Below are 24,105 nucleotides of genomic sequence, written 5' to 3'. Positions count from 1 at the left end.
GGGCACCAACTATGAAAGCCTATTTGGCACTAAGAGTACAAAGTGGCGGCGGCAAAGGGACCCGCCCAGATTTATCCTAAATCTCCGATTTCCAGAATTGGGAGATCCGCGTAACAATCAGAAGCATCTTTTGTCCTCGGGAAGGTCCGTCAGTAGGCTTTTCAGGTGAGAAAACAGCGCCACCAGGGTGTACGCATCGCTACGGGGTGCTCAATAAACCGTAATTTCGGCGATCTAATCGCTGAAAAGACTCAATCCGTGGACATCCGGGCTGTGGGAGACGAAGCGACGTGCTTACGTTATCACGTTTCCCTTGCCCACCCCGCGTTTCTCCCGCCCCTCTCCGCACTGTGACGGTCCCAGGGAGGAACGAAGCGTAAACAGCGCAGGGCATTTCGGGAGCGGGATTGTTTCAAGCAGGAAGCAGGCTCCATTTTAGCGCCGCCCGCCGTCGCCATCTGTTTCCCTTCCCTCCCCCTACCCCCTCCCGTACCCAAGCCCCAACGGGAAGGCCGGGCCTAGGGCGCCAGAGGCTGGAGTGAAAGGAGAAAAGGGAGAAAGGGAAGAAGCGAGGAGAAAAAGGGTGAGTTGAGAAAGGTGAGCGGTAGAGGCCAAGGTGCGAAGCGCGCAGCCCAGCGGACGGACTGACGGACGTGCCCGTGCTACGGCTGCCGCGGCTGCGGCGCCCGCGCGGGTCGCGTCGAAGCGGCGGCGGCGGCGGCAGCAGCAGCAGCAGCGGAAACAGGAGGGGAGCAATGGCGGCCGACAGCCGGGAGGAGAAAGGTTAGTGCGGAGAAAGGTGATGGGCGGAGGCGACACTCGGGAGTCGGTCGATGGAGCCGTGGTTGTCGTTGCGGGGTGGGGGTTGGGGAGGTTAGCCTGCCCCGCGCGGAGCCGATCCGTCCCAACCGAGACACTTGGACCCGCTGGAAGAGACTAGGCCTGCTCTTGCGTCCTCGATCTCCGAACCACCTAGCACTTCATCTCTCCTGGGTTTTTTTGTTTTGTTTTGTTTTGTGTTTTGATCCTAATTCTCTTCTTTTTCCGTTCTGCAGTCCTGGGCGCGGCTGAGAGGGCCTGTTCTTAGTGGCAGGCCCTTGGGTTTATTTCCTGGTAGGATTATGCGGGTGTAATGCGTATTTTCAGAACGACCCTTTCTTTTAGGCAAAATTTCGAAAATCCTTAATGCCACGGCCAAAGCTGGTAGTCTAGTAAGTGAGCATTTTTAAGAAGTGGTACAGGTGGATTAGTTATCTCGAGAAATATCTACAAGTAATTTGTGGCTCTTCCTGTTAAATAGGCAAAGTGGCAAGAATTGCCCCTCTGGTTCCTCGAACACTTATTTTGGAAAACATGATGTTTGAAGCAATAATTATATGACTTAGACATGGCAAAAAAAAAAAAAAAAAAAATCCTAGCCACTATTTTGATAGAAACACGTTGTGTTAGCTCCCAGAAGGTACAACCAGGAACAAATGGGTGTAATTTATAGAGAGCTGAAGGAGTAATACAGTTACAGTAAATGTGGGAAAAACCGATGTTGGTAGAAAGGGATGTCATGTCTTTTGAAAAACCGACCTCCCAAGTGCTACAGATGTTTATGTATATCCTGGATCAATACCTGTCTGGAGAGTGGTCTAGTTTAGATGCTGCTTTTAGGGTCTTTTCTAACCGTAAGATTATCATGATAGTTTTGGGAAGGTTATAGTTAACAAAAATATGGTGCTGCTGCTGCCCTGTATATACCTCACAGATCTCCTCTTCAGGGTGGCCAACCAACTTGGGGTGGGGATTTGTTGAATGGATTCTAGAGTCAAGTTGCGTTAGGCCCACCATCTCTTTAGTTTTTCTCCTTAAGAGAAAGAGGAGTCTTCATGCTTCATTAAACTGCTCTAGGATAGGGACAAGCTTGGAGCCTGGAGTGTGTGGAAGTATGTTTAAGGAGTTGGGGCTATCTTAAACCAATTCAGTGATTAGGTTGTCTTAGTTTGACCTAAGTCTTAAAAAATGCACCCCTTTGAGAAGCACGAAAAGAATGTGAAGGTCGGGTTGCAAGGTGTTAGTGACAAAAAAGGGACTGCTTTTAATTAGTAGTAAATTTAGTTATTACAATAGATCATTTCAATCAGTAAGAATTCATTCAGTTGACATTTGATTGCATCAGAATGTAATTTGTGAGCTCTGTGTTGGAGTGAGTGCTGGTTGTGATGGGTAAGGTAAACCAAATACAAAATGAGTAAAAGTCCGTACTTCTCAAGAATTCATTGTTAAAATGAACACAGTTAAATTAGTAATAGAGTAGATACAGTAAAGTGCATTTTGGAAGAAGAGTAATTTTCAAGTTTATTTATTTTGAGAGAGAAAGAGAGAGAGAGAGAGAATCCCAAACAGGCTTTGCGCTGTCATTCAACGCAGAGCCCAAAGTGCCCATGTATCTCACGAACTCATGACCTGAGCCAAAATCAAGAGTTGGACACTTAACCAACTGAGCCACCCAGGAGCCCTGAAAGTAGGTGATGTTTTAAAAATTGTTTTAGAGATGGATTTAGTGATGAAAGTTCTTAAGAACATGTAATGCCACCTATTAGCAATACTTAGGGTAGTCATCCAACTTTTGAAAGAACTCACATTTTTGTAGTTTTTTAAAAAAGTTAATTCCCATAGTGGAGTTTATATCTCTTAAATCTTTGATATTAGTGCTTGTCTTTATAGATTAGCTCAAAGATGGTCTCTAGTGGGAAAGCTAGCAAATATAAAACCTATTGGAATTGCTTATTTAATTTTGTAATGGGAAGATTTCCAGAATAATTCATTTTGCAAATAAAGAAACTGAGTTCCAGGGTGTCTCACTTAACTTTATTTATCATTGTTACACAGCCAGAAAAATAGCCAGAATTAGAATACCTAATTCACTCTTCCTTATACTTCTGCAAGAAAAAGTGGGAAATGAAGTATTTGTCAGTAGTTACCTTATGCAAAACATTATGAAATTATAAACTTAAGCCCTCTAAGAATCTTAGACTCCTCACAGGCCTTAAATGATTTCATGAATGATGTAAAATCTTGATGAGAAATGAACTTAAATTGCAGACGTTTGCTGTTGGTCACAGAACAGTTAAAAGACTTGGTTATAGAGTCGTTGGGATTATTGGGCTTTCTACATTGGCTATGTAACAAATAGACATTACCTTCTATTATACTTCTATAATACCCATATTTAGAACCTGAAGCCTATATAACTTGACAAATTGCCAACTCCCGCTGATTCCTGTGGTGATTATTTGTCCAAAAAATAGATTTGAATGATACTAATACTTTATGAGGAATACAGATCTTTTCTATTTTAAATACCTTGTATGCATTTTATTTCTTAAGGTCTTACGAAGTTCTCTCCGAAAAACAGTGTAAAAGTTTATCCAAAATGTGGAAAGTGATTTACCACTTTCATAAGTAACATGTTTTTCTGCATTACTGAATGGAAAGCTCCATGAGGGCTAAGAGTATGTCTGTCTTACCAGGTTCCTGACGTACAGTAATCATGACTCAGTGCCTTGAAGAAATGACTTGCAAGGTTGGACTTGGTTCATAACTGACCATGAGACATTTGCCTCTGCTATCCAAAGCTAAGGATTTTGTCAGTTTAAATTGTGTATGTATACACACAGTCACACAGGCAAGAGCACATAAATATGTACACACAGTTATATATACATACACATATTTTATGAACATACTTCAGCCCTCTCTATAGTGAGTCCTTAGAAAAAGATTGACTTTCTTGGTTCACTTTAGTTAGGGCTTTAGAAAGCATAGAGTATGTATTTGATAACCCAGTGTATTTGTTTTACCCAAATAGAAATAGGATAAAAAATTTTAAAATACTCTCCTTAAACTTCAGATTGTATGCTTATTATGCTTAGAGCAGAAAATTTGGATGTGATGGGAAATGCAAGTCTCTCCACTTCATTTAGAGGAATGACAGTTTTGAATGACAAAGTAACTGAGACTGGTCTAATGTAAAATGTAACAGAAAGGTAGGTTCCAGGAAATTTTGCTTCATTGTCAAAGCCGACTAAAACTGTATTAAATGAATTAAAAGATATAATGTACTTCGGTGTTCTGTGACGTAAAACAAAAAGTGCACTGGCCAGTTTTCTTTAAATACTCTAGGTCTTTGTTCCCGACCCTCAAATAAATAGCACTTTGTATCTCCTGACCCAGAAGTTTCCAGGTCCAAAACAATGGGCTGCTTTCTCAGATAAAGGTTAATTTTCTACACTGATATCCCTGGAGTTAAGGCTTGCGGCCTTCCTGGGCCAGGAATTGCAAGATTAAAGTGTAATTCTGGTATAATGGAAAGAGCACTACATTTGTATGCATAGTTGTGAGATTTTTGTTATGTCACTTCAATTCTGTGGGCTGCATTCTGGAATTCTTGTTATATACCTAACCTTCTGGTGGTTAAAGTACTTTGAAAGCCAGTTAGATTTCCATTTTCCCATGATTATGTAAAACAAACTGGGGTGCCTGGGTGGCTTTGTCGGTTGGGTTTCTGGTTCTTGATTTCGGCTTGGGTCCCGATCTCTTTCAGTGGGCTCTGTGTGACAACGTGGAGCTTGCTTGGGATTCTCCGTCTCCCTCTCTCTATCCCTAACCCATGCACGCCTGCGTGGACTCACTCATGCGCATCCTCACTCACGCACTCTCAAAATAAATAAACTTAAAAAAAATCCCCCAATAAAACAATAAAAAAGAAGTTTTGTTAGTCCTAACATCTTGAAAATTTTTGAACAGGCTTTAAAACAATGATTGTTTTTATTTTCTGTTGCCTCCTATATCCCTGGAAAACTCAGTTTGGTAATAGTTTGTGACGGTAACTAAGATTGTGCTAGCTTGCACCAGTGATGATAATGAGGTTCATATACATCATATATTGTGAATGCAAAACATTCACAGATGATTGCACTTCCACAGAGGAGTCAAGCTAGCAGCAAGCCGCTTTGTGTTGTTTTTGAGACAATGTTTAAGTCCATCATTTAAGTCCACATGAAAATCTGAGTTTGGGAATCCTTGAAAATTTGGAAGATCTGACAACATGGTGCTTGAATTTTGTCAAGGCAGTTAATCAACTAGAGTTGAGTAGGATTGTCCTCCTTACTGTTTCTACTCTTTCACAAAGTATCATGCATATTAAGTTTATTTGCAGTTATTTGACATTGTTATTCATGAGTTGCAGGCTTTTATGCATACTAGGGTCTAGCAGATAAAGTACTTCTTTAATAGTTAATGGTAGGTATTAGGTTAAACAAAAGGAAAAGAGCAAGCACGGTCCGTGTGCAAGCAGTATTTGTAAATGCACGTATTCATCCGGCATAAACCCAGATTGTCTCTTGCAAAGCCTTGACATGTTACTGCCTCTCTGTCTTAACAGAAGACTATCAGGACTGCTCCAGCTGGTTGCTTTCAGGTGAGAATCTGGATCCCTAATGACCAAATAGTCCGTTCAAAAAATGCAAGGTCTGGATTTTTATATTAAATCCTTACAGTTTTCAAAACAGTGTCCAAGAGCTAGATTCATGCAAGTTGTTAGGGTATAACTTTGGATGGATTTGAGTTTTAGCTGTAAATAGAAATACTGTTTAATGAGTAATTTTGTTTCATTTGAGCTAATTCATTGTGACAAAATTCATTCTGTTGAGAAACCTTGAACAGTTTTTGAGTTTTTAAAATAGCTTTAAAAAAATACCGTATTCTTTATGTAGATTTTTCCAAAAACAATGTGAAGTGCTTTATCTCATAGAAGTATATACTAGGGTTATTTTTGTAGTATATGAATTGTATGTTCATGGAACTCTTAATGACATTTACTAACCTTTGTTCATTTTAGTATTAATATTCTTAGGTTGGGTGCTGTCAAGCTACTATGATGGAATTGAATGTATATGAATATTTATACAGTATATTAGTGTATAATTTTAGGGCAAAGAGTGATTTAAAACTCTTTATTAAAGGTTTATTTAAAAAATTAAAATAAAAATTAAATTTGTTAAGGTAGTTTAAAGGTCATGCTAGAGAACTAGTGGGTGTTATTTTATGTTAGAACTATTTTTTTTTCCAAAAAGGATATGCCAGTGATGATTAGAATTCAGCAGTAGTAGTTTGAGAATATTTAAATAATCTTCATTTTCTTTATAATTAGTTCATTTTAGGGACGCCTGTGTGGCTCAGTCAGTTAAGCGTCTGACTCTTGGTTTTGGCTTAGGTCATGAACTCATGGTTTGAGAGCTCAAACCCTGTGTTGGGCTCTGTGCTGACAGCATGGGGTCTGCTTGGGATTCTCTCTCTCCCTTTTCCTCTGCCCTTCCTCGTGTGCGTGTGCGCTCACGCGTGCTCTCTCTCTCTCTCTCTCTCTCAAGAAAACATAAAAAAAATGTCATTTATATTAGGGGTTGGCAAACATTTTGTAAAGGGTCATATAGTAAATGACATTTTAGGCTTTGTGGGCCACAGAAGGGTTTGTCACATTTTTTTGTGTGTGTGTCTGTCCCCCCCCCCCTTTTTAAAACACAACCTTTAAGATGCAGAAACCATTCTTATTTTTACCTTACTCGTTAAAAAAAGCAAGCCATAGGCTGAATTTGTTCTGCAGGCCTTAGTTTGCCAATACTGTGATAAAACCACAGATTATTGATGTCACGGAGTATAATACATAAAAATTTGTAGACCATCAAGTGAGAATGTAGTGTTTGATCCTAAAGTAAATTTCAAGATGTTACAGTGTCACTCATACAGGGCTTTCTGGTGCATTAATTGAAATTAATCTAGTGCACATTACTTTTTAATAATATTTTGCATTTTTTTGTGCCCTTATACTTTGTTTAAAGATTTTACTACTACTTCCCTTCTAATTTAACTATAGATTTTAGAAAACCTGAACTGTAGGCTTGTACCCCCAACTGTTTCTAGACAAGTGAATTTGGTCACCTGGCACTTTTGAGCTTCCTTTTCTTTATCTGTGAAGTAATGGACGATAAAACATACCTTAGGTGATTCATTTATGTATATAGGATATATGTGAAAGTGGTAAAATGTTAAAAGGAAAAAAAAGGAAGCATTGGTTAATATTTGTTGTGTTAAAAATTTGTAGCTACTTTAAAAAAAATTTTTTTTTTAATGTTTTTATTTATTTTTTGAGACAGAGAGAGACAGTATGAGCAGGGGAGGGGCAGAGAGAGAGGGAGACACAGAATCAGAGGCAGGCTCCAGGCTCTGAGCTGTCAGCACAGAGCCCAATGCGGGGCTTGAACTCACAGTCTGTGAGTTCGTGATCTGAGCCGAGGCGGGATGCTCAACTGACTGAGCCACACAGGTGCCCCTGTAGCTGCTTTTTAAAACTGCAACCCGTCTCTACATTTGATTAATACACTTATTTGTTAAGGCTTTTTAAAACAATAATGACCTTTTTTTTAATAGGGAAACCATGATCTAATTTCATGCCTGAAATTTATATTGATTTAAATTAACCTGTACAGTTCATTCTGTGTTAGGTTTAGCACATGTAAAGTATATAATTTAAGGTGAATGTTCAGGCTTTTGGGTTGTTCTTTCTACTAATGGAATTCGTGATTTCATGAAAAGATGTGTAGCACTATGTTTACTTAATTGCTTATTTCGTTGTGATAATTGTTGTTGTTCAGAAATATAGTTAATTCTGTGAACATCTGTTGGATCCAGTGTTTTACTGATCAGAGAGCTAGAAGTAAATAAAAATTCATATAATGTATATATTTTAGAAAAACAGTAAAGAATACTCTTAACCACCCAAAGAAAGGAATTGCTATGCCATTCCAGGCAGTGTCACTTTTGATGTTCTTACACAGAAACTGTGTTTGACTCCAAATACTGAGATGTTACTTTTTCCTGTATCCTATGTAAGTAACCTTGCTTACTTTCCTATCATGCCTACATTGTGTTTTAGTACTCTTCAGTCACTGATTTCTGTCTCCCTTTGGAGATATTTTAGTCTGATTTAATTGTTTATAGACCTCATGTCAGGTTAATAACCCTTGCTATATATATAAAAAAGTAACCCTAGCTATACTTTTTTTTTTTTAATTAAAAAAAATGTTTATTTTAGAGAGAGTGTGTGTGCACACACATGTGTGCGGGGGAGGGACAGAGAGAGAAGGGGACAGAGGATCCAAAGGGCGGGATCTGTGCTGACAGAGAGCCCGATGTGGGGCTCGAGCTGTGAGATTATGACCTGAGAGGAAGTTGGACGCTTAACCAATTGAGCCATCCAGGTGGCTCCATGCTTGCTATACTTTTGAATGGGCTTTGCTTTTTGGCTTGAACCATAAATGTAATTGTCCTAACCCATCAACGTTTATGAGTTCACATTTCTCTTTACCACACCTTGAATTTGGAAAGATATTTTTGACACCAGAATACTTAAGTGTTCAAAGCATTTACCATTAATTTTAGTGTATTATTTAAAAAAATCAATTTAAGGTAGTAAATATTTACATGTATTTCTTAGAACTTACTTTGTCCTGTTGTATACGTGGGGATGCAGTGACAAAACTGAGTTGTAGGTTTTCATGATCATTCAGTATGTTAATTGTAGTCAGTAGTTCTCTTGACTGAACAAGTTACACTTTTCAGAGTTGATATCAGCAGTTTCAAACGTTTTTGATTGTGTAGCACATCAATACTTTTTTTTACTTTTAATGTTATTTTGACATATTTTGGACAGAATAGATAAATGAATAGTACAAAAATTTTCTTTATCTTTCAATTATATTCCACAAATGTTAACTTTTTACTACATTGTTTTTCTTGAATTCATTCTCTCTTCTTTCTGTGTATATATGTGGATATATGCATATGCAGACACACTTTTTTCCTGAACTGTTTGCCAGTTTTAGACATGGTGCTTCTTCGTCCCTAATACTTGAGTGTGTATTTCCTAAGAAATAGGATTTTCTTTAATTTAACTATAGTAGTATCAAAATCAGGAAATTAACAGAGTGGTACCATACTCTACAGACCTTATTTAAATTTCACTAGTTTCCCAGTCGTGTGCCTTGTTCAGTTATTGTGTCTCCTAAGTCTTTTAATCTGGAGTAGTTTCTTAGTGGATTGGTATTAGTGGATTGGTATTATTTCATGACCCTTTGTTTCAGTTTGATGTTTCCTTAAGTATAGGTTCAGAGTTTGCATTTTTTTGCATTTTTTTAATTTAATTTTTTTTTGAGAGAGAGAAAGAGCGTGAGGGGGGAGGGGCAGAAAGAGAGGGAGACGCAGGATCTAGGCTCTGAGCTGTCTGCACAGAGCCCGATGCGCGGCTCAAAACCCATGGACCTCAAGATTGTGACCTGAGTCGAAGTCGGATACTTAACCGACTGAGCCACCCAGACACCCCCAGAGTTTGCATTTTGGATGGGAATATCACAGAATTGTTTTATTCTTAGTGCATCATGCCAAGTCTGTAATACTGATTGGACATACTGCTGGTGATGTTAATTTTGATTACTTGGTTAAGTTAGAATCTGCCAGGTTTCTCCACTGTAAAATTATTTTTTTCTTGGTAATCAATAAGTAGGTTGTGAGGAGTACTCACCATCCTTGGTAGGTGTGTGTTTATGTTACACACAAGTATTTCTGTTTTAATTTTTTATGCACATTTTAAAGCAGTTACAAAAATGAGAAATTAGAGGTTGAAGTACAGATATAGAAGTTTTTAACGTTTTCTCTTATACTCCACTATGTCCTTTCATACCCTATGGAGTGGGTGTACACTACTCCTGGCTTTGTAGTCCAGAGTTCTGTATCATGTCCTTTATCTTGTATGGTTTTATAGAATTACTGTCGTGTCTTGATCCTGAAATAAAAGATCTTTGACGGTTATGTTTCCATATTTACGTAGACCCAACATAGTCAAAGATAAATGCTTAATGGTAATGATTTTTCCCTATTTTTAATTTCCTGCTTTCAGATGGAGAACTTAATGTTCTAGATGACATTTTGACTGAAGTACCAGAACAGGATGATGAACTGTATAATCCAGAGAGTGAACAAGATAAAAACGAGAAAAAGGGTATGTAATATTTTAAATTTTTTTGTTAAAATAAGGTTATTTTTTTATTAAAATTTTTAAAAAATGTTTTATTTATTTTGAGAGAGAGGGAGGGAGTGAGCTGGGGAGGTGCAGAGAGAGAGAGAGAGGAAGAGAGAAGGATCCAAGCAGGCTCAGTGTTGTCTGCTCAGAGCCCGACATGGTCTCAGACTCATGAATTGTGAGATTGTGCCCTGAGCCAAAATCAAGAGTCAGATGCTTACCCAACTGAGCTGCCCCGGTGTCCCTAAAAAGTTTAAATAGAGATTTAATTTATTAAGAAAGTGACTTTGCTTTTGCTCTTGTTCCTGGGGTCAGTTAACACCAAAAGTGTCCAAGCATAACAAACTGTGGTACCGAATTCAATATGAATAAAAGTAATCTATTTCTTTTCAAATGTGTGAAATTTCTCAAATACATGAATTTATTCCAGTATTTGCAAACTATGGTTTCTTTATGATTAACTTTGCAGTAAAAATATTTCAGAAGACATTTTAAAGATAAGAGCTCTTTTTCTCTCTGATACATATTCTCTGTTAATCTTTGGTGAAATAAGTAGAAGACATAAAACACTTACATGTGTTCTTTAAATTGTATTTTTAAGGATCAAAAAGAAAAAGTGACCGAATGGAATCTACTGACATCAAGCGGCAAAAGCCTTCTCTTCATTCAAGACAGCTGATTTCTAAGCCACTGAGCTCATCTGTCAGCAATAACAAAAGAATAGTTAGTACCAAGGGAAAGTCAGTTGCAGAGTATAAAAATGAGGAATATCAAAGATCTGAAAGAAGCAAGCGTCTAGAAGCTGATCGGAAGATTCGTTTGTCAAGCAGTGCTTCTAGAGAACCTTATAAGAGTCAGCCTGAAAAAACTTGTCTCCGGAAAAGGGATCCCGAAAGGAGGACCAAATCCCCTACACCAGATGGTTCTGAGGTAGTAAATGTTATTGCAGATATAAAACAGAAAACAATTCTTTTTGAGGCATTAGAACTATTTATTCAGTCTGACTTTATCTGTTATATGACTGCTGATTCCCTTTTTCTTTAAACATCAGAGAATTGGGCTTGAAGTGGATAGACGTGCAAGCAGATCCAGCCAATCTTCTAAGGAAGAAGTTAACTCTGAAGAATATGGCTCTGACCATGAGACTGGCAGCAGTGGTTCTTCTGATGAGCAAGGCAACAACACTGAGAATGAGGAGGAAGGGGTGGAAGATGTGGAAGAAGATGAAGAGGTAGAAGAAGATGCGGAGGAAGATGAAGAAGTGGACGAAGATGGAGAAGAGGAGGAGGAGGAGGAGGAGGAAGAGGAGGAGGAAGAAGAGGAGGAGGAGGAGGAAGAAGAAGAATATGAACAGGATGAGAGAGACCAGAAGGAAGAGGGAAATGATTATGACACTCGAAGTGAAGCTAGCGACTCTGATTCTGAATCCGTTTCCTTCACAGATGGATCTGTCAGATCTGGTTCAGGCACAGATGGATCAGGTACTACTCTTTGTATGTATAAGTTTCTCTTAAGAAAAAAAATTGACCTGATTTTATTTTTGAACATACTTAAATTGAATTATAAAATATTTTGAGATGTGGGATGTTAATAAGACTGTCTCATGATTTTTTTACAATTATATGCCTTTGAGTATTAGAAATACATTTGAGTAAGGTTTACATATCTTAGTAAATGTGTTTCCCAACTTCATATTGTATTCTAAATGAATGCAAGTCTGATTGTTTCTCAATGGAAATGTATTTCAGGTTTTAAGGTTATAAATTCTTAGGTTTTCATACCGGTCAGCAGTTTGTTTAAACACTGATACCTGATCTACTTGATACTGACATGGAACCTGTCTGGTTGGCATTACAGTATTTCTATGTCTGATGCCTGTAGATTTCTATCATTTGGCAATAGAAATCAAAACAACTTTCTTTTTCTCTTGGGAACACACACTGTTTTTCCAATTCTGTACCTGTGGATTGACAGACTTGCAGGATCTCCCAAAGGCTGGTGTAAAAGTACAAGAGGTGGAAAATAAGAGTGTAAGATTCTTGTGGGGAGATTGGTTAAGAGTTGTCTTGGGTTATTCCTTCAATACTACATGTCCTACCACTTTATCCCTGTCTGATCAATGAGATGTAAATATAGGAATGGTAGGTAGTTGCAGTCATGAGGCTAAGAGGGGACCATCTTTTGGGGGAAAATTCAGAGTACAACAAGGAGAGGTCAGGGTACTTCAAAGAACCCTTGCCATTATATGATGGTTACACATACTGTCATGACTGTCTTATGTCAAAATGCAGCCAGATCTGCTATATATACTAAACGAACTAAACTTTGGAATATAAGAACAATTCTATTCTTTTGTTATTACACAGTAGTTACAATTTCATTATTAATAGAGTTTTATCATTTTGATAGTACATTGTTAGTAAGTCACATTCTTAAAATTGTATAGGTGATAGAGCAAATGGCCAGCTATTTTCTAGTGATTGGCAACTGAAGTGCTTTCAACCTTTTGCTCACTGGAGTTCTAGGTTTCAGAGTTTAGACAGGATTTTAAGAGATTTAAAGAGTTAAACTGAATTGATGGGTAGTTAAGTTTGATATAAAAATTTGCAGAATCTTTTTTTTTTTTTTTGTTTTTTAAGGCTTATTTATTTTTTGGAGACTTAAGAGTGTGAGTGGGGGAGGAGCAGAGAGAGGGAGGTACAGAATCTGAAGCAGGCTCTCCAGGCTCTAAGCTGTTAGCACAGAGCCCAACTCTGGGCTCAAACTCACGAACTGTGAGGTCATGACCTGAGCTGAAGTCAAACACTTAACCCACTGAGCCACCCAGGGGCCCCATAATTTGTAGAATCTTTAATTCTATTCTCCTGTTATACTTTTTGCAAACTGATGAGATGATGTATTTTTTGTAATTTATAATAATGGATGGAAAACAAAAAGTGCATTGACAATACGAATGAATGTTTGTTCATTTATTGTGACGACTGTAAGAAACATCTGGGGGGTAGAGGATATTTTATTATAGCCATCTTTGGTATCCATGTTATGAACAATATTTCTTGTATGTCTTATTTAAGTCAAACAAAGGTGACTTATTTAAATTGGGTAGGACTTGAAACAGTCTGCAGTTTTAATAAGCTCTTAGATGCTGCTGATACTGTATCAAGGTGCTTAATAATACTTCATATTTTTGTGGATAAGACATTTCAAATTCAGTGGTAACCAATAGTTTCATGAACCTTGATATCAAAACTATTTATAGAAGAGATTTATTATTATAAAAGAGATACCTGGAATTCTTACTTTCCTTATTAAAGGAAACTATTGTCTTTGGAAGATCCCTTATGTGGGACATGTTTCAGAGACTGTATTGTGGGCAGGAAGTTATTCTTTATCATGGAGTACTTTCTCATCATAATGTGTGAAAGAAAAATGGGGGTGGATTTGGAACTCCGTAATTAGGAGATGTCTATTTTTAAACATGGGGGATCACAGTTTAGTTTCTGTGTCATGAATTTTCCAGATTCTAGTTTATTTTACCTTATTTTTTTCTCAGAATCTTTGGTAACTTCTTTATAAAAGTGACATTTGGTGGTCATTAAAGGTTTATTTGTTAGATGACTTTCATTGTTCTTTTGATCTGAAAATAATAGTTGGAAGAGGCGATCATAAACTCTTAAGAGCAGTGGGAGTTATTTCTAATGGTATTTATTTTAAAAGTTTAGAAGCTTTCTCTTAAAAAAAAGTAACAGTTGGGCAGGGTCTTAACTCTGCTTCTCTTTTTTCTTTTTTCCTGTATCATGTTAGTGAGATTGAACCATAAAGTATTGTTTTTTAAGCAGCAGCAAAAGGTGTATTATCATTAGTGATCAGTTCATAATGCTCATTAGACTCCTACATACTCAAAGAGAAAAAAATGATAAAACATGCTAGAATTTTTAAATAAAAATTTAACAAGGTTTTACTTTTAATCTCTGTGAATTTCCTATTTATTGAGTCACCGAATTGGGTTTCTGCTGAGTGCCAGGCACTATGCAGGAATGTGTAGTCAGTGAACAAAACAGACATGTATGAGAGAGATTTAGGATTTGAACCTCCTGGCTCTCATCTATTTGGGTGAGATTTTCAGCCATTTTATACTAAAAAGCTTCAGTCTGTTCAGTTGCAGTCTTCTAGTTTGCCCTGAGGGAAAGGATTCTTAAAACTTTTGAAAGTTGGGTATCATTTAAAGCAGGCAAGCCTGGAAACAAATGCTTTTATCTATAGCTGGTTATTTGAGATACCATTATGCCCCTGAGGGATGCTAGCTTTAAATGGGCTTGGCTTTGTAATTGTGCTTATATGTGCTGCTTTGCTCTTCTCTTTCAGCCCTCCAGTAGGAAAACCAGCCTCACTCACAAGCTTATTGTTATGTCTATTTGGAGAGGCCGCAGAACATAAAAAAAGGGAAAGATGCTTAAACTAAAAGAAAAGGAATTTAGAATGTCTTTGGGATTTTCCATCTCCAGACTAGTTAGATCTGGAAGCCCCATTCAGTAGTAAAATACTTTTTCTGTTTGCTCCTAAGAAGAGAGCTCAGGGCTTCAAGAGGACTTGCATTTGAACTAGGTTCTGTACCCAGAAACTGGGACCCTGGCCATGTTGCTTAACCACTCCTCTTTTCTGTTTCCTTTTCAATAAATGAGAATAATGGCTTTAAGTATTGCATGAGTTTGTTATGAGGATTAAGGAGATAATTTAGCTAAATCTTTTTAAGTAGGTAACTCTTTATAGTCATTCTATAATATAAAATTTTATGCGGGATCATTGATCATTTTTCTGCTGTTTTTATACAAATAAATTTGTGCATTTTCTCTTCATATTTATTCCTTCTTATTTCCTAGCTGGAAATTAAAAGAGCTTATAATGGTATAATTAAAATACCAATAAACAGAGACAGGAGAGCCTAATCCATTTTAGGTCTTTGTTTTTAAGCTTAATGAAGTTCCAAATTAAACTTAAAATGGTTCTTAACTGACCGGTAATGTAAACTTTTTGGATCCACTGAAGATTCCTAGCTTTTTAGTAGAAATACATAGGCTATCAGTAAGATTTTTGGAATAAACTTTAAATTGAATTTGAAGAAAAGACCAGTAATCCAAGAAGGAAGTGGACAAGAAGAATGAACTCGAAGACACATGAGCAGGCAGTGGCAACCAGAAAAGCAATCACCAACTTACTCTAGTGTATTATTATTAATTTTTTTTACATTGAAAAGCTTTGGGTTCTAGGGCTCATCAGACACCTAAGAATCAGAGTTGGAATTGTAATGAAGAATGATAGTATACTTTTTAGAGAGAGACTTGGAACAGTGGTACCTCATATGTAGAAAGAAACAGTATATTTTACTGAAACAAAAGTTGTATTTGCAGATTTCCTCCCCCTCTTGGAAAACTTTATTCAAAGGACTACCTTTATATATAGGATAAGTCATTCTCAGTTATGGCCATGTGTTTTTAATTTAAGTTGGTGGGAGAAACATGTTTCTGTGTTTGAACAAACCTTTGAAATGGAACACCTTCTGAGGAAATTGAGGGATCAGGGGAGAGATTAGCAATGACTATTAGAGATTGTGCAGAAACCAGGCACGTGATACGTTCTTGTTTGAGTACCTGTCTTGTAATGTTTTTAAAAATCTCATTTGAATTCTTTTTAGATGAGAAAAAGAAGGAAAGGAAGAGAGCTAGAGGCATCTCTCCAATTGTTTTTGATAGAAGTGGAAGCTCTGCATCAGAGTCCTATGCAGGTATCCTCATTTTACTTTCATTTGTGGTCATATCTGACTGATTCTGATGTAATTTGCTGTAGAAAGTGTGGAGGCTGTAGTTTAGTGTGAACTTGTTGATGTTCATTAGTATTGATTTTTGGCATGTTCAGTGTAATAATTCTAGAGAAAACTAAGCTTTTTCTTATTATTTTAATCCTGTTCTGTTACTGCTTAAGTGGAATTTCACTTTTTTTTTTTCTTGGAAGATGATGATTCAGTGACTAGTTTTCTGAGTGGGAAACTGTTCAAATATATTTTTAAAAAATCCAAACAACCCAAAAAACAAAACACTCGTACACATTGAGAAGTATTTTTTTTTGTGTGTGGGTGCGCCAGGAAGAATAATTTGTCTTGAATGAGAACTTTATGTGACAAGACTGTAGAAATTTTGTCTTATCTCTATTAAAGCTCAATCTGAACAAATGTACTTTGGCTAAATACAGGTTCAGAAAAGAAGCATGAGAAATTATCATCTTCCGTTCGTGCTGTCCGAAAAGGTATCATTTAAATTTGAAATTGTTTTCATTGCATGCTGCATAAAGTCATTATTTTGCCTTATTAGTTCTCCATTAATAGTTGGTTTTAATGTAGTAATGTTCTGATATATTGCATTAAAGAAAAAATTAATGATGTAGTTTTACATAGAGACAGCTCCACATTTACTTCTTACTGCATACCTTTTAGAACAGTAACAAAAATCTCAGGATATTTTATAGTTTTGGACACCGTGGATAGTATATATGTTTTTAATAGCATAATTGTCTTTAAATGAGTGATTTTGGAAAAGAAATCTATAAAATTTGTAACCATTTTCATACTTAAATATGAATCTGATATATCGGAACATCACTAGATTAGGTTTAACTTCTTGCAGAATGCTGGTGTCTTTTCTTAGCTTTGCTCTATTATGTGTTGTGGCTTAGCTTTCCAGGTTGAATGGGTGATTATGAATTTTAAAAGTTTAGCTGGGTTGTAGAGGGCTAATTTCAGTTGGTACAGCTTACATGTCTGTGATAATGGCTTCTGGTTAATCAGTTTGGGTTTCTTTTTTTCAGATCAAACCAGTAAACTCAAATATGTACTACAGGATGCAAGATTTTTTCTCATAAAGAGTAACAACCATGAGAATGTGTCTCTTGCCAAAGCTAAGGTATTAGCATCAGTTCTGTTGAAACTATCCCAGTTTTGAAAATTTTAAGTGTGAAGGTAGACTTGAGTATCTTGAGTGGTATACTGTGATTTTCATTAGAGCTTTAAAGATCCACAGCCCACTTGCCACTTAAGGTCTGCTTTGTGGCCATGTAAGCGACCTAATAGTAATTTGAGTTTTCTTTTCAGTCTGAAGGTGATTTTAGAAGTCAGAATATTTGATATTGAAGAATTATGTATGTTTTATACTTTGTACTGTAGAAGTATTTTTTTGGATTTTTGTGTTTCTGTATTCAAATGCTAACTTACTGAAGTAACGTTTTAAAAGTTTCTACAACCATTTTTTGTTTTATATTGATGCTGGTTTTACACCTTGATGTTGTTGAAAAGAAATCATTCTTTTATGGGGAGTTTCTTTTATTTTTAGAAGTGACATCACTTGGACTTATTTTATTTATTTATTTTGTATCACTTGGATTTAGAAGAAAAGAGAAAGAGTTAGCTAAAAGGCCCATCCAAGCAAGGCTTTACAAAAAGGATATGTCTAGTTGCTGTTAGGATGTTGTAAGATATGAATTTTCTTTTAAAATACCTATATTTGTTACACCGTTACAAAATTTTCCTTTTCTTGATTTAAAATGAATCATTATAGCCTCTACTGATTTTTAGAAAATTAATAATTTTTCAAACCATATTTTGTCAGTATTACTGTCTTATATTTGTCATTATCCATCAAACTAGGTGGAATAATATACCAAATAGCTATCCCGTGGAAGTTTATTCTGTTTCTCTGCTAGAGTGAATTTAGGCAGAAGTAATTAAGCACTTAGTGTGAATGAGATCTAGTTTGTAAGACTAGACTGACTGAATTAGAGCTTCTGCCTTACCTTACCATGCTATTTCTTTTGATCTTTTCACGAACAAGTAATAGATTAAAATGCTTTAGAAATTAGTAGCTTTGTTCTTGCTCTGTGTACAACGGAGGCTTTTTTTAGTCAAACTATTAATTAATGCCTAAAAATTTGAACTTAAATAGGAAAAATGAGAAATGCTAGAAACCAGACAGAAATTTTCCAGTTATAATTTACCAATATAGTATTTTTAATTATTTTGATTAAGTAGTTTAAGGAGAAAAATGTACATGCTGTGATTCACCTTCAGACATGTTTTTACCCACAGTAAATCATTGTGATAATTAAAATAATTCTAGGTGATTGTTTCTATTATGTAGAATTCTATATCATAAGATTTGACATCCTTCCCCCAAAATCTTTAATGATTTTGTTAAGGTTGGGAATTTTCTCCATATTTTTCTTGAGTTTTTAATAAATTAGCACATTATTTTGACAGCTGATAAGTAAGACCTTTCTTAATTATAGCTGACTTAAATTTAAAATACAGCAGTATCAGTAGCCTTGGTCTTTTGCAGATATAATTGCAGTGGTGAAAGATTTGCATTAATTTCAGTCTGTGATCTTTATGTTATTTGTGTAGGGTGTTTGGTCCACGCTGCCAGTAAATGAGAAGAAATTAAATGCTGCATTCAGATCTGCAAGGAGTGTTATCTTAATATTTTCTGTCAGAGAGAGTGGAAAATTTCAAGGTAAGGATAAAAATAATTTGGATATATAAAAACATCATTTATATTAGGCACCTATTTATTGTGATTTGATCCCCTTAGGATTTGCAAGACTTTCTTCAGAGTCACATCATGGAGGATCTCCTATACATTGGGTGCTTCCAGCAGGAATGAATGCTAAAATGTTGGGAGGAGTTTTTAAAATTGACTGGATTTGCAGGTAAATTATACATTCTAGTGTAGATAATTAAATCTGCACTAAATGGCTGCCAATTGGGAGTAATGTTAAAACTCCACAGTTTTTTAGCTTTAATTTATTCTCTCTGATGATTATACTCTCTTTTCGGACTCATTCCTAGGCTGATTTGGATCCAAAAAAATTAACAGTGTTAAAGTAAAGTTAAACATTAATACGTTTTGCTTATCTTGTTCACTGTCTTTATATTTCCTATAGGATGTAAAGGCAAAGGTTTATGTAGTCAGGAGTTTTATGTAGTTCATTTGTACTCTATATTAGTAACATAGCAGTAAGTTTGTCATGAATTAGACAATTGCTTGGAATGTTACCTGGATAGATCTATGTGATTTTAGTGATTTTAACGTGTCATTTAGTAACTGGTATAGGAAAATAGCCACTGTTTAACTTGGCTCATATTTTGGAGGTAACTAATTTAGTTGTGAACAAGTACTTTTTCTTAAGGAAATAGCAAAACATGTTTAGTTGGTATTATATTTTGAAAATGGTAATTAAGATTTAAATATGTTTATTAGAAATAACTGAGTTATTACAACTATTGTTGTGTTCTTACTGAATATGCATTGTTAGAAAATGATAAAAGAGGGGCGCCTGGGTGGCTCAGTCAGTTAAGCGGCCGACTTCGGCTCAGGTCATGATCTCGCGGTCCGTGAGTTCGAGCCCCGCCTCAGGCTCTGTGCTGACAGCTCAGAGCCTGGAGCCTGTTTCAGATTCTGTGTCTCCCTCTCTCTGACCCTCCCCGTTCATGCTTTGTCTCTCTCTGTCTCAAAAATAAATAAACGTTAAAAAAAATTAAAAAAAAAAAAAAAAGAAAATGATAAAAGAAGTAAATTTAGGTGATACAAACTTTAACACTTCATGAAATGGACACTCTCCTGTGGAGAGCTGCAAAATGGGGCAGAAGGCAGAAAGCTTTTAATTTTTTTTATGTTTATTTTTGAGAGAGAGGCAGAGTGCAAGCAGAGGAGGGGCAGAGAGAGGGAGAGATATAGAATCTGAAGCAGGCTCCAGGCTCTGAGCTGTCAGCAGAGAGCCCCATGCAGAGCTCAAACTGAAGAATCTTGAGATCATGCATGACTTGAGCCAAAGTTGGACACTTAACTGAGCCACCCAGGCATCCCAGAAAGCTTTTATAGGATAAATAACAAGAGAGAGACAAATAGAAAATGTCTTATTGCCTAGGGCTACGTTGTCAACCTCATTTGGGGTGAGAAAGCCCAGACTAAAGGTGGCTTGGTGTTTGGGGATTGGCTGATTGGATATACTGCATTTCTGGTCAAGCTGAGCACATACAGGGACACAAAAGTTAGATCTAAGCTTCTGTTTGCTGACATGACACATCCAGCAGGAGCGGCTACATCTTGAGCCTAGAAAGTTATTTTAACATAAAAAACTAAGTATTTGAGTGAACTTTATATGGCATGTACATATCTATTGCCTATAAAATTAATTTCAGTAAAAAAATATTACTTGAAACAGACCATATGTATTTTTTATAAGTTGAAATTAGCTTAGGTGTTGGATTTTGATGAGGATGGAAGAATTGGATAAGAATGAAAAATGCTATTCATATCTGGTCTGGAAGGCAGACTAGGAAGAGCATGGAAACACAAGCAGAAGCCATGGGGCTTAGGAGATGGGAAAGCGGTGGGGGGGGGGGGAAGGTATGTGAGTGGGATAGGGAGTCCTTTTTTTTTTTTTTTTTTTTTTAATGAAACAGATGATAAAAGATAGAGATGAACAGTAATGTGGGCCAGCCAAAGGAGTTAAACTTTTATGTATGGGAAAGTGAAGAACTGTGAACTTACGTAAGCAATAATATAGTGAAAATAGTATATTAGGTTGATTGTTGATAGAGTAGCAAAACTGCATAAAAATATATCATCACTTCTCATCCCATCATTACTTTCTATAGGGAAAAATTGGAAGCAATCTAAATTCTTCCATATAGGAAACTGGTTAAGTGAATTATGGTTTGTCACTTAAATGTAATACACAGAAGTAATTATCCATGTGACAACATGGAAAAAACAAATGAAAAATTGCATAATTATAATGTTGGAATGCAGTGCTATGTTGGTGAGGGTGTCGGTGATAATTCCCCTACTCCGTTATACCCAGGATTTTTAAATAAAAATTTATGGCTCTTCAGAAATTAAGGTTATAATTAAGTTATACTTCTATTATAATCAAATTAAAATTATAAAATTTAAAGATCTGGTGGCAGTTTTTAGGGAAAACAAGGTGCTTGCTATTTCTTAGCAGAGATAGACTTATTTATTTGGATGTCTATAACTGTGTAAAAACCAAAGAAGTTTGTTAGTCTGTGGTTTTATGACTAGAAACATTATTGGTGTTATTGGAAAGTATTTGGAGATAATGTTGTCTTAGGATTAGAAGACAAAATAATTACCCATTTTAAATTGGTTGCAGCTAATTTTGTTTTGAATGTTACTTGTTCTATTAACCTTCATTTCCCAATTCGTGATAAGGAAATTTGTTTTTTAATTTCAGAAGGTGAGCTTAATTTATTCATGTATTGTCTTTCTCACTGACTTATTGGCTATTTTACCAACTTGTTTGATATGTGTTCACTAACAAGAGGTACAAACCCAAAATACTAACGTTTTGTACAGAACTTTGGGTAGTAAAGTTTCTTTATTGTACTTAAGTTTTATGTTGACCTGGAAAAAATTTTTTTTCTTTTGTTTTTTTCTTTTTTCTTTTTCCTTTTCTCTTTTTCTCTTTCTTTCTCTTTTTCTTTTTGAGAGTATGTGTGCAGGAGGGGCAGAGGGAGAGTGAGAGAGAGAATCTTAAGCAGACACCATGCCCAGCACACAGTCCCATGTGGGGCTTGATCTCATGACAGTGAGATTATGACCTGAGCCAAAATCAAGAGTTGCATACTTAACCGCCTGAGCCACCCAGGCGCCCCAAGAATTTTTTTTTTTTTTTTTATGTTTATTTATTGAGAGAGAGGGAGAAAGTAAGCGAGTGTGCACCAGCGGGGGGAGGGGCAAAGGGAAAGGGAGAGAGAGACTCTTAAGCAGGCTCCATGCCAACGCAGATGCTGTCAGGGCTTGTTCCCACAAACCATGAGATCATGCATGACCTGAGCTGGATTCAAGAGTCAGACACTTAACTGACTAAGCCACCCACATACCTCAAGAATATTCTTTTTTTTTTTTCTCTTTATTGAGGTTTTATTTATTTATTTATTTATCTATTTATTTAAATATATGAAATTTATTGTCAAATTGGTTTCCATACAACACCCAGTGCTCATCCCAAAAGATGCCCTCTTCAATACCCATCATTCACCCCCCCCCAATCAGCCCTCAGTTTGTTCTCATTTTTTAAGAGTCTCTTATGCTTTGGCTCTCTCCCACTCTAACCTCTCTTTTTTTTTTTTTCCCCTTCCCCTCCCCCATGGGTTTCTGTTAAGTTTCTCAGGATCCACATAAGAGTGAAAACATATGGTATCTGTCTTTCTCTGTATGGCTTATTTTACTTAGCATAACCTTCTCCAGTTCTGTCCACGTTGCTACAAAGGGCCATATTTCATTCTTTCTCATTGCCACATAGTAATCCATTGTGTATATAAACCACAATTTCTTTATCCATTCATCAGTTGATGGACATTTCGGCTCTTTCCATAATTTGGCTATTGTTGAGAGTGCTGCTATAAACATTGGGGTACAAGTGCCCCTATGCATCAGTACTCCTGTATCCTCAAGAATATTCTTAAAGAAAAACTACAACTTTAATTTTTACAATACTCATCACTTAGTTCAAGAGTAGTTTTATAATGAAGAATTCTGAGGGGCATGTAATATTACATTGGTATTTCCTTGGGTAAGTCTATTGTATTCTTAAGTTTTGTGTATAAAATGAGAATTGCATTTGGTTCAGTTAAGAGGATCAAACTTTAAATATAAATGCTGAAGGCTTTCTATCAGTAATAGTAATTGTTACTGATATTTTTTCTTTTTATGATAGTTTTGATAGACTTATTTAAGCACCCTTTGGATTTAATAATAACTAGACTTAAGTTTATTTAAGTGTGGTCTCTCGACCACTTGTGTCAGTAGTATCTGATCGTTAAAATGCAGAATCTTAAGACACACCTCAAACCTCTTGAATTTCTGATGGCTCATGTGTTTTGTAGGCACACTGAAGTTTAAGATCACATGGTGCGTGTTAGCAGATAGGAGAGGAGCCATAAAAAGTGACTTAAGTTATCACTGGGAATTAGCTCTAAATAAGGCTATACTCTATAAAATGTCATTTGTCCAGAATTAAATTAGCATCTACTGATGCTATTTTATACTCACCCCTTCCATGTTCATTCCAATTAGCCCATTTTCTCTTTTCTTTTAGAATTTCTCCATTATTTCTTTTAACTTTAGTAGCCAAACCTCTATATAGTACATAAGAGCCTTTGTACAGTTGTATGTTCTTTTGTTAAATTTGTCCCACTTAACCAAACCCCTTAAATCAGCGAGTTACTTCCATGTTCATTGGATTACTCACAATAAAGCTGGTCATCTGTAGTTGTCTTCATTACACATGTCAGTTTAAAAGGTAACTTTAGGATGTTTATTCTATAACTACGATGACTGTGGTCCTGTAGTTTCTCTAAATACATTCTGAGTCCTATTTTGCTTAGGGCCTCACAGTTCTTGGTGATACTCTGGTAGGTATTAATTTGTCAACACACACAAAAAACATTTGTAGAATCTAGTTAGAACCAATGCCATCGAGAAGCTTAACTACAAGTGACTCAACCCAACTCAATGTGTGGTTTTATGTTGGTCCTTCAGTATTTCATTGCTAATATTTAAATAACAGGGATAACTTTCTGCAGGAACAATTTGTAACTTCCTGTATTTTGGTGGCTTGTAGGTTATTTATTCCTCTCCTGTAACTGTTTTTTAACTGGCAATTTAGAGGGAAAATCTAAGAAAGTATTAAAGTACAAAGAATTGTTACTAGAGATTTCCCTCTGGATACCCTAGGCTTTGGTATAGACTTGTTTCTTTTAACTTCTGAGAGCTGAAAAGTTTAAAAAAAAAAAATGTGTGTATATATTTTGTATACATATTAGGTATACGTTCTTGAGCCACTTTTGGTGTGTGAAGTAAGATGTATATTATTACACTAAGAATTCAAGCTTTTTAGTAATACCTAGTGGGTAT

The 24,105-nt window shown here is 36.2% G+C and overlaps 1 protein-coding gene across 3 annotated transcripts in view; it reads left to right on the top strand.

The window, feature by feature from the left end:
- Positions 1–380: 380 nt before the first annotated feature.
- Positions 381–24,105, top strand: part of YTHDC1 (YTH domain containing 1) — a 35,912-nt gene continuing 12,187 nt past the window's right edge. For 2 of the 3 annotated variants that reach the window (XM_042936251.1, XM_042936250.1), the window contains exons 1-9: positions 381–783; positions 9,998–10,099; positions 10,722–11,050; positions 11,172–11,601; positions 15,813–15,902; positions 16,367–16,420; positions 16,979–17,073; positions 18,567–18,675; positions 18,754–18,871. In XM_042936251.1, coding sequence (XP_042792185.1) covers positions 756–783; positions 9,998–10,099; positions 10,722–11,050; positions 11,172–11,601; positions 15,813–15,902; positions 16,367–16,420; positions 16,979–17,073; positions 18,567–18,675; positions 18,754–18,871 — 1,355 coding nt within the window. In that variant the 5' untranslated portion in view covers positions 381–755. Of the gene's footprint in view, positions 784–5,431; positions 5,468–9,997; positions 10,100–10,721; positions 11,051–11,171; positions 11,602–15,812; positions 15,903–16,366; positions 16,421–16,978; positions 17,074–18,566; positions 18,676–18,753; positions 18,872–24,105 lie in introns of all 3 variants that reach the window. The other variant, XM_042936249.1, reaches the window with a different exon arrangement.

This window comes from Panthera leo, chromosome B1 (assembly GCF_018350215.1).
Source record: "Panthera leo isolate Ple1 chromosome B1, P.leo_Ple1_pat1.1, whole genome shotgun sequence".
In the NCBI taxonomy this organism is placed as follows: domain Eukaryota; kingdom Metazoa; phylum Chordata; class Mammalia; order Carnivora; family Felidae; genus Panthera; species Panthera leo.
This window is presented reverse-complemented; position numbering and strand designations above follow the sequence as displayed.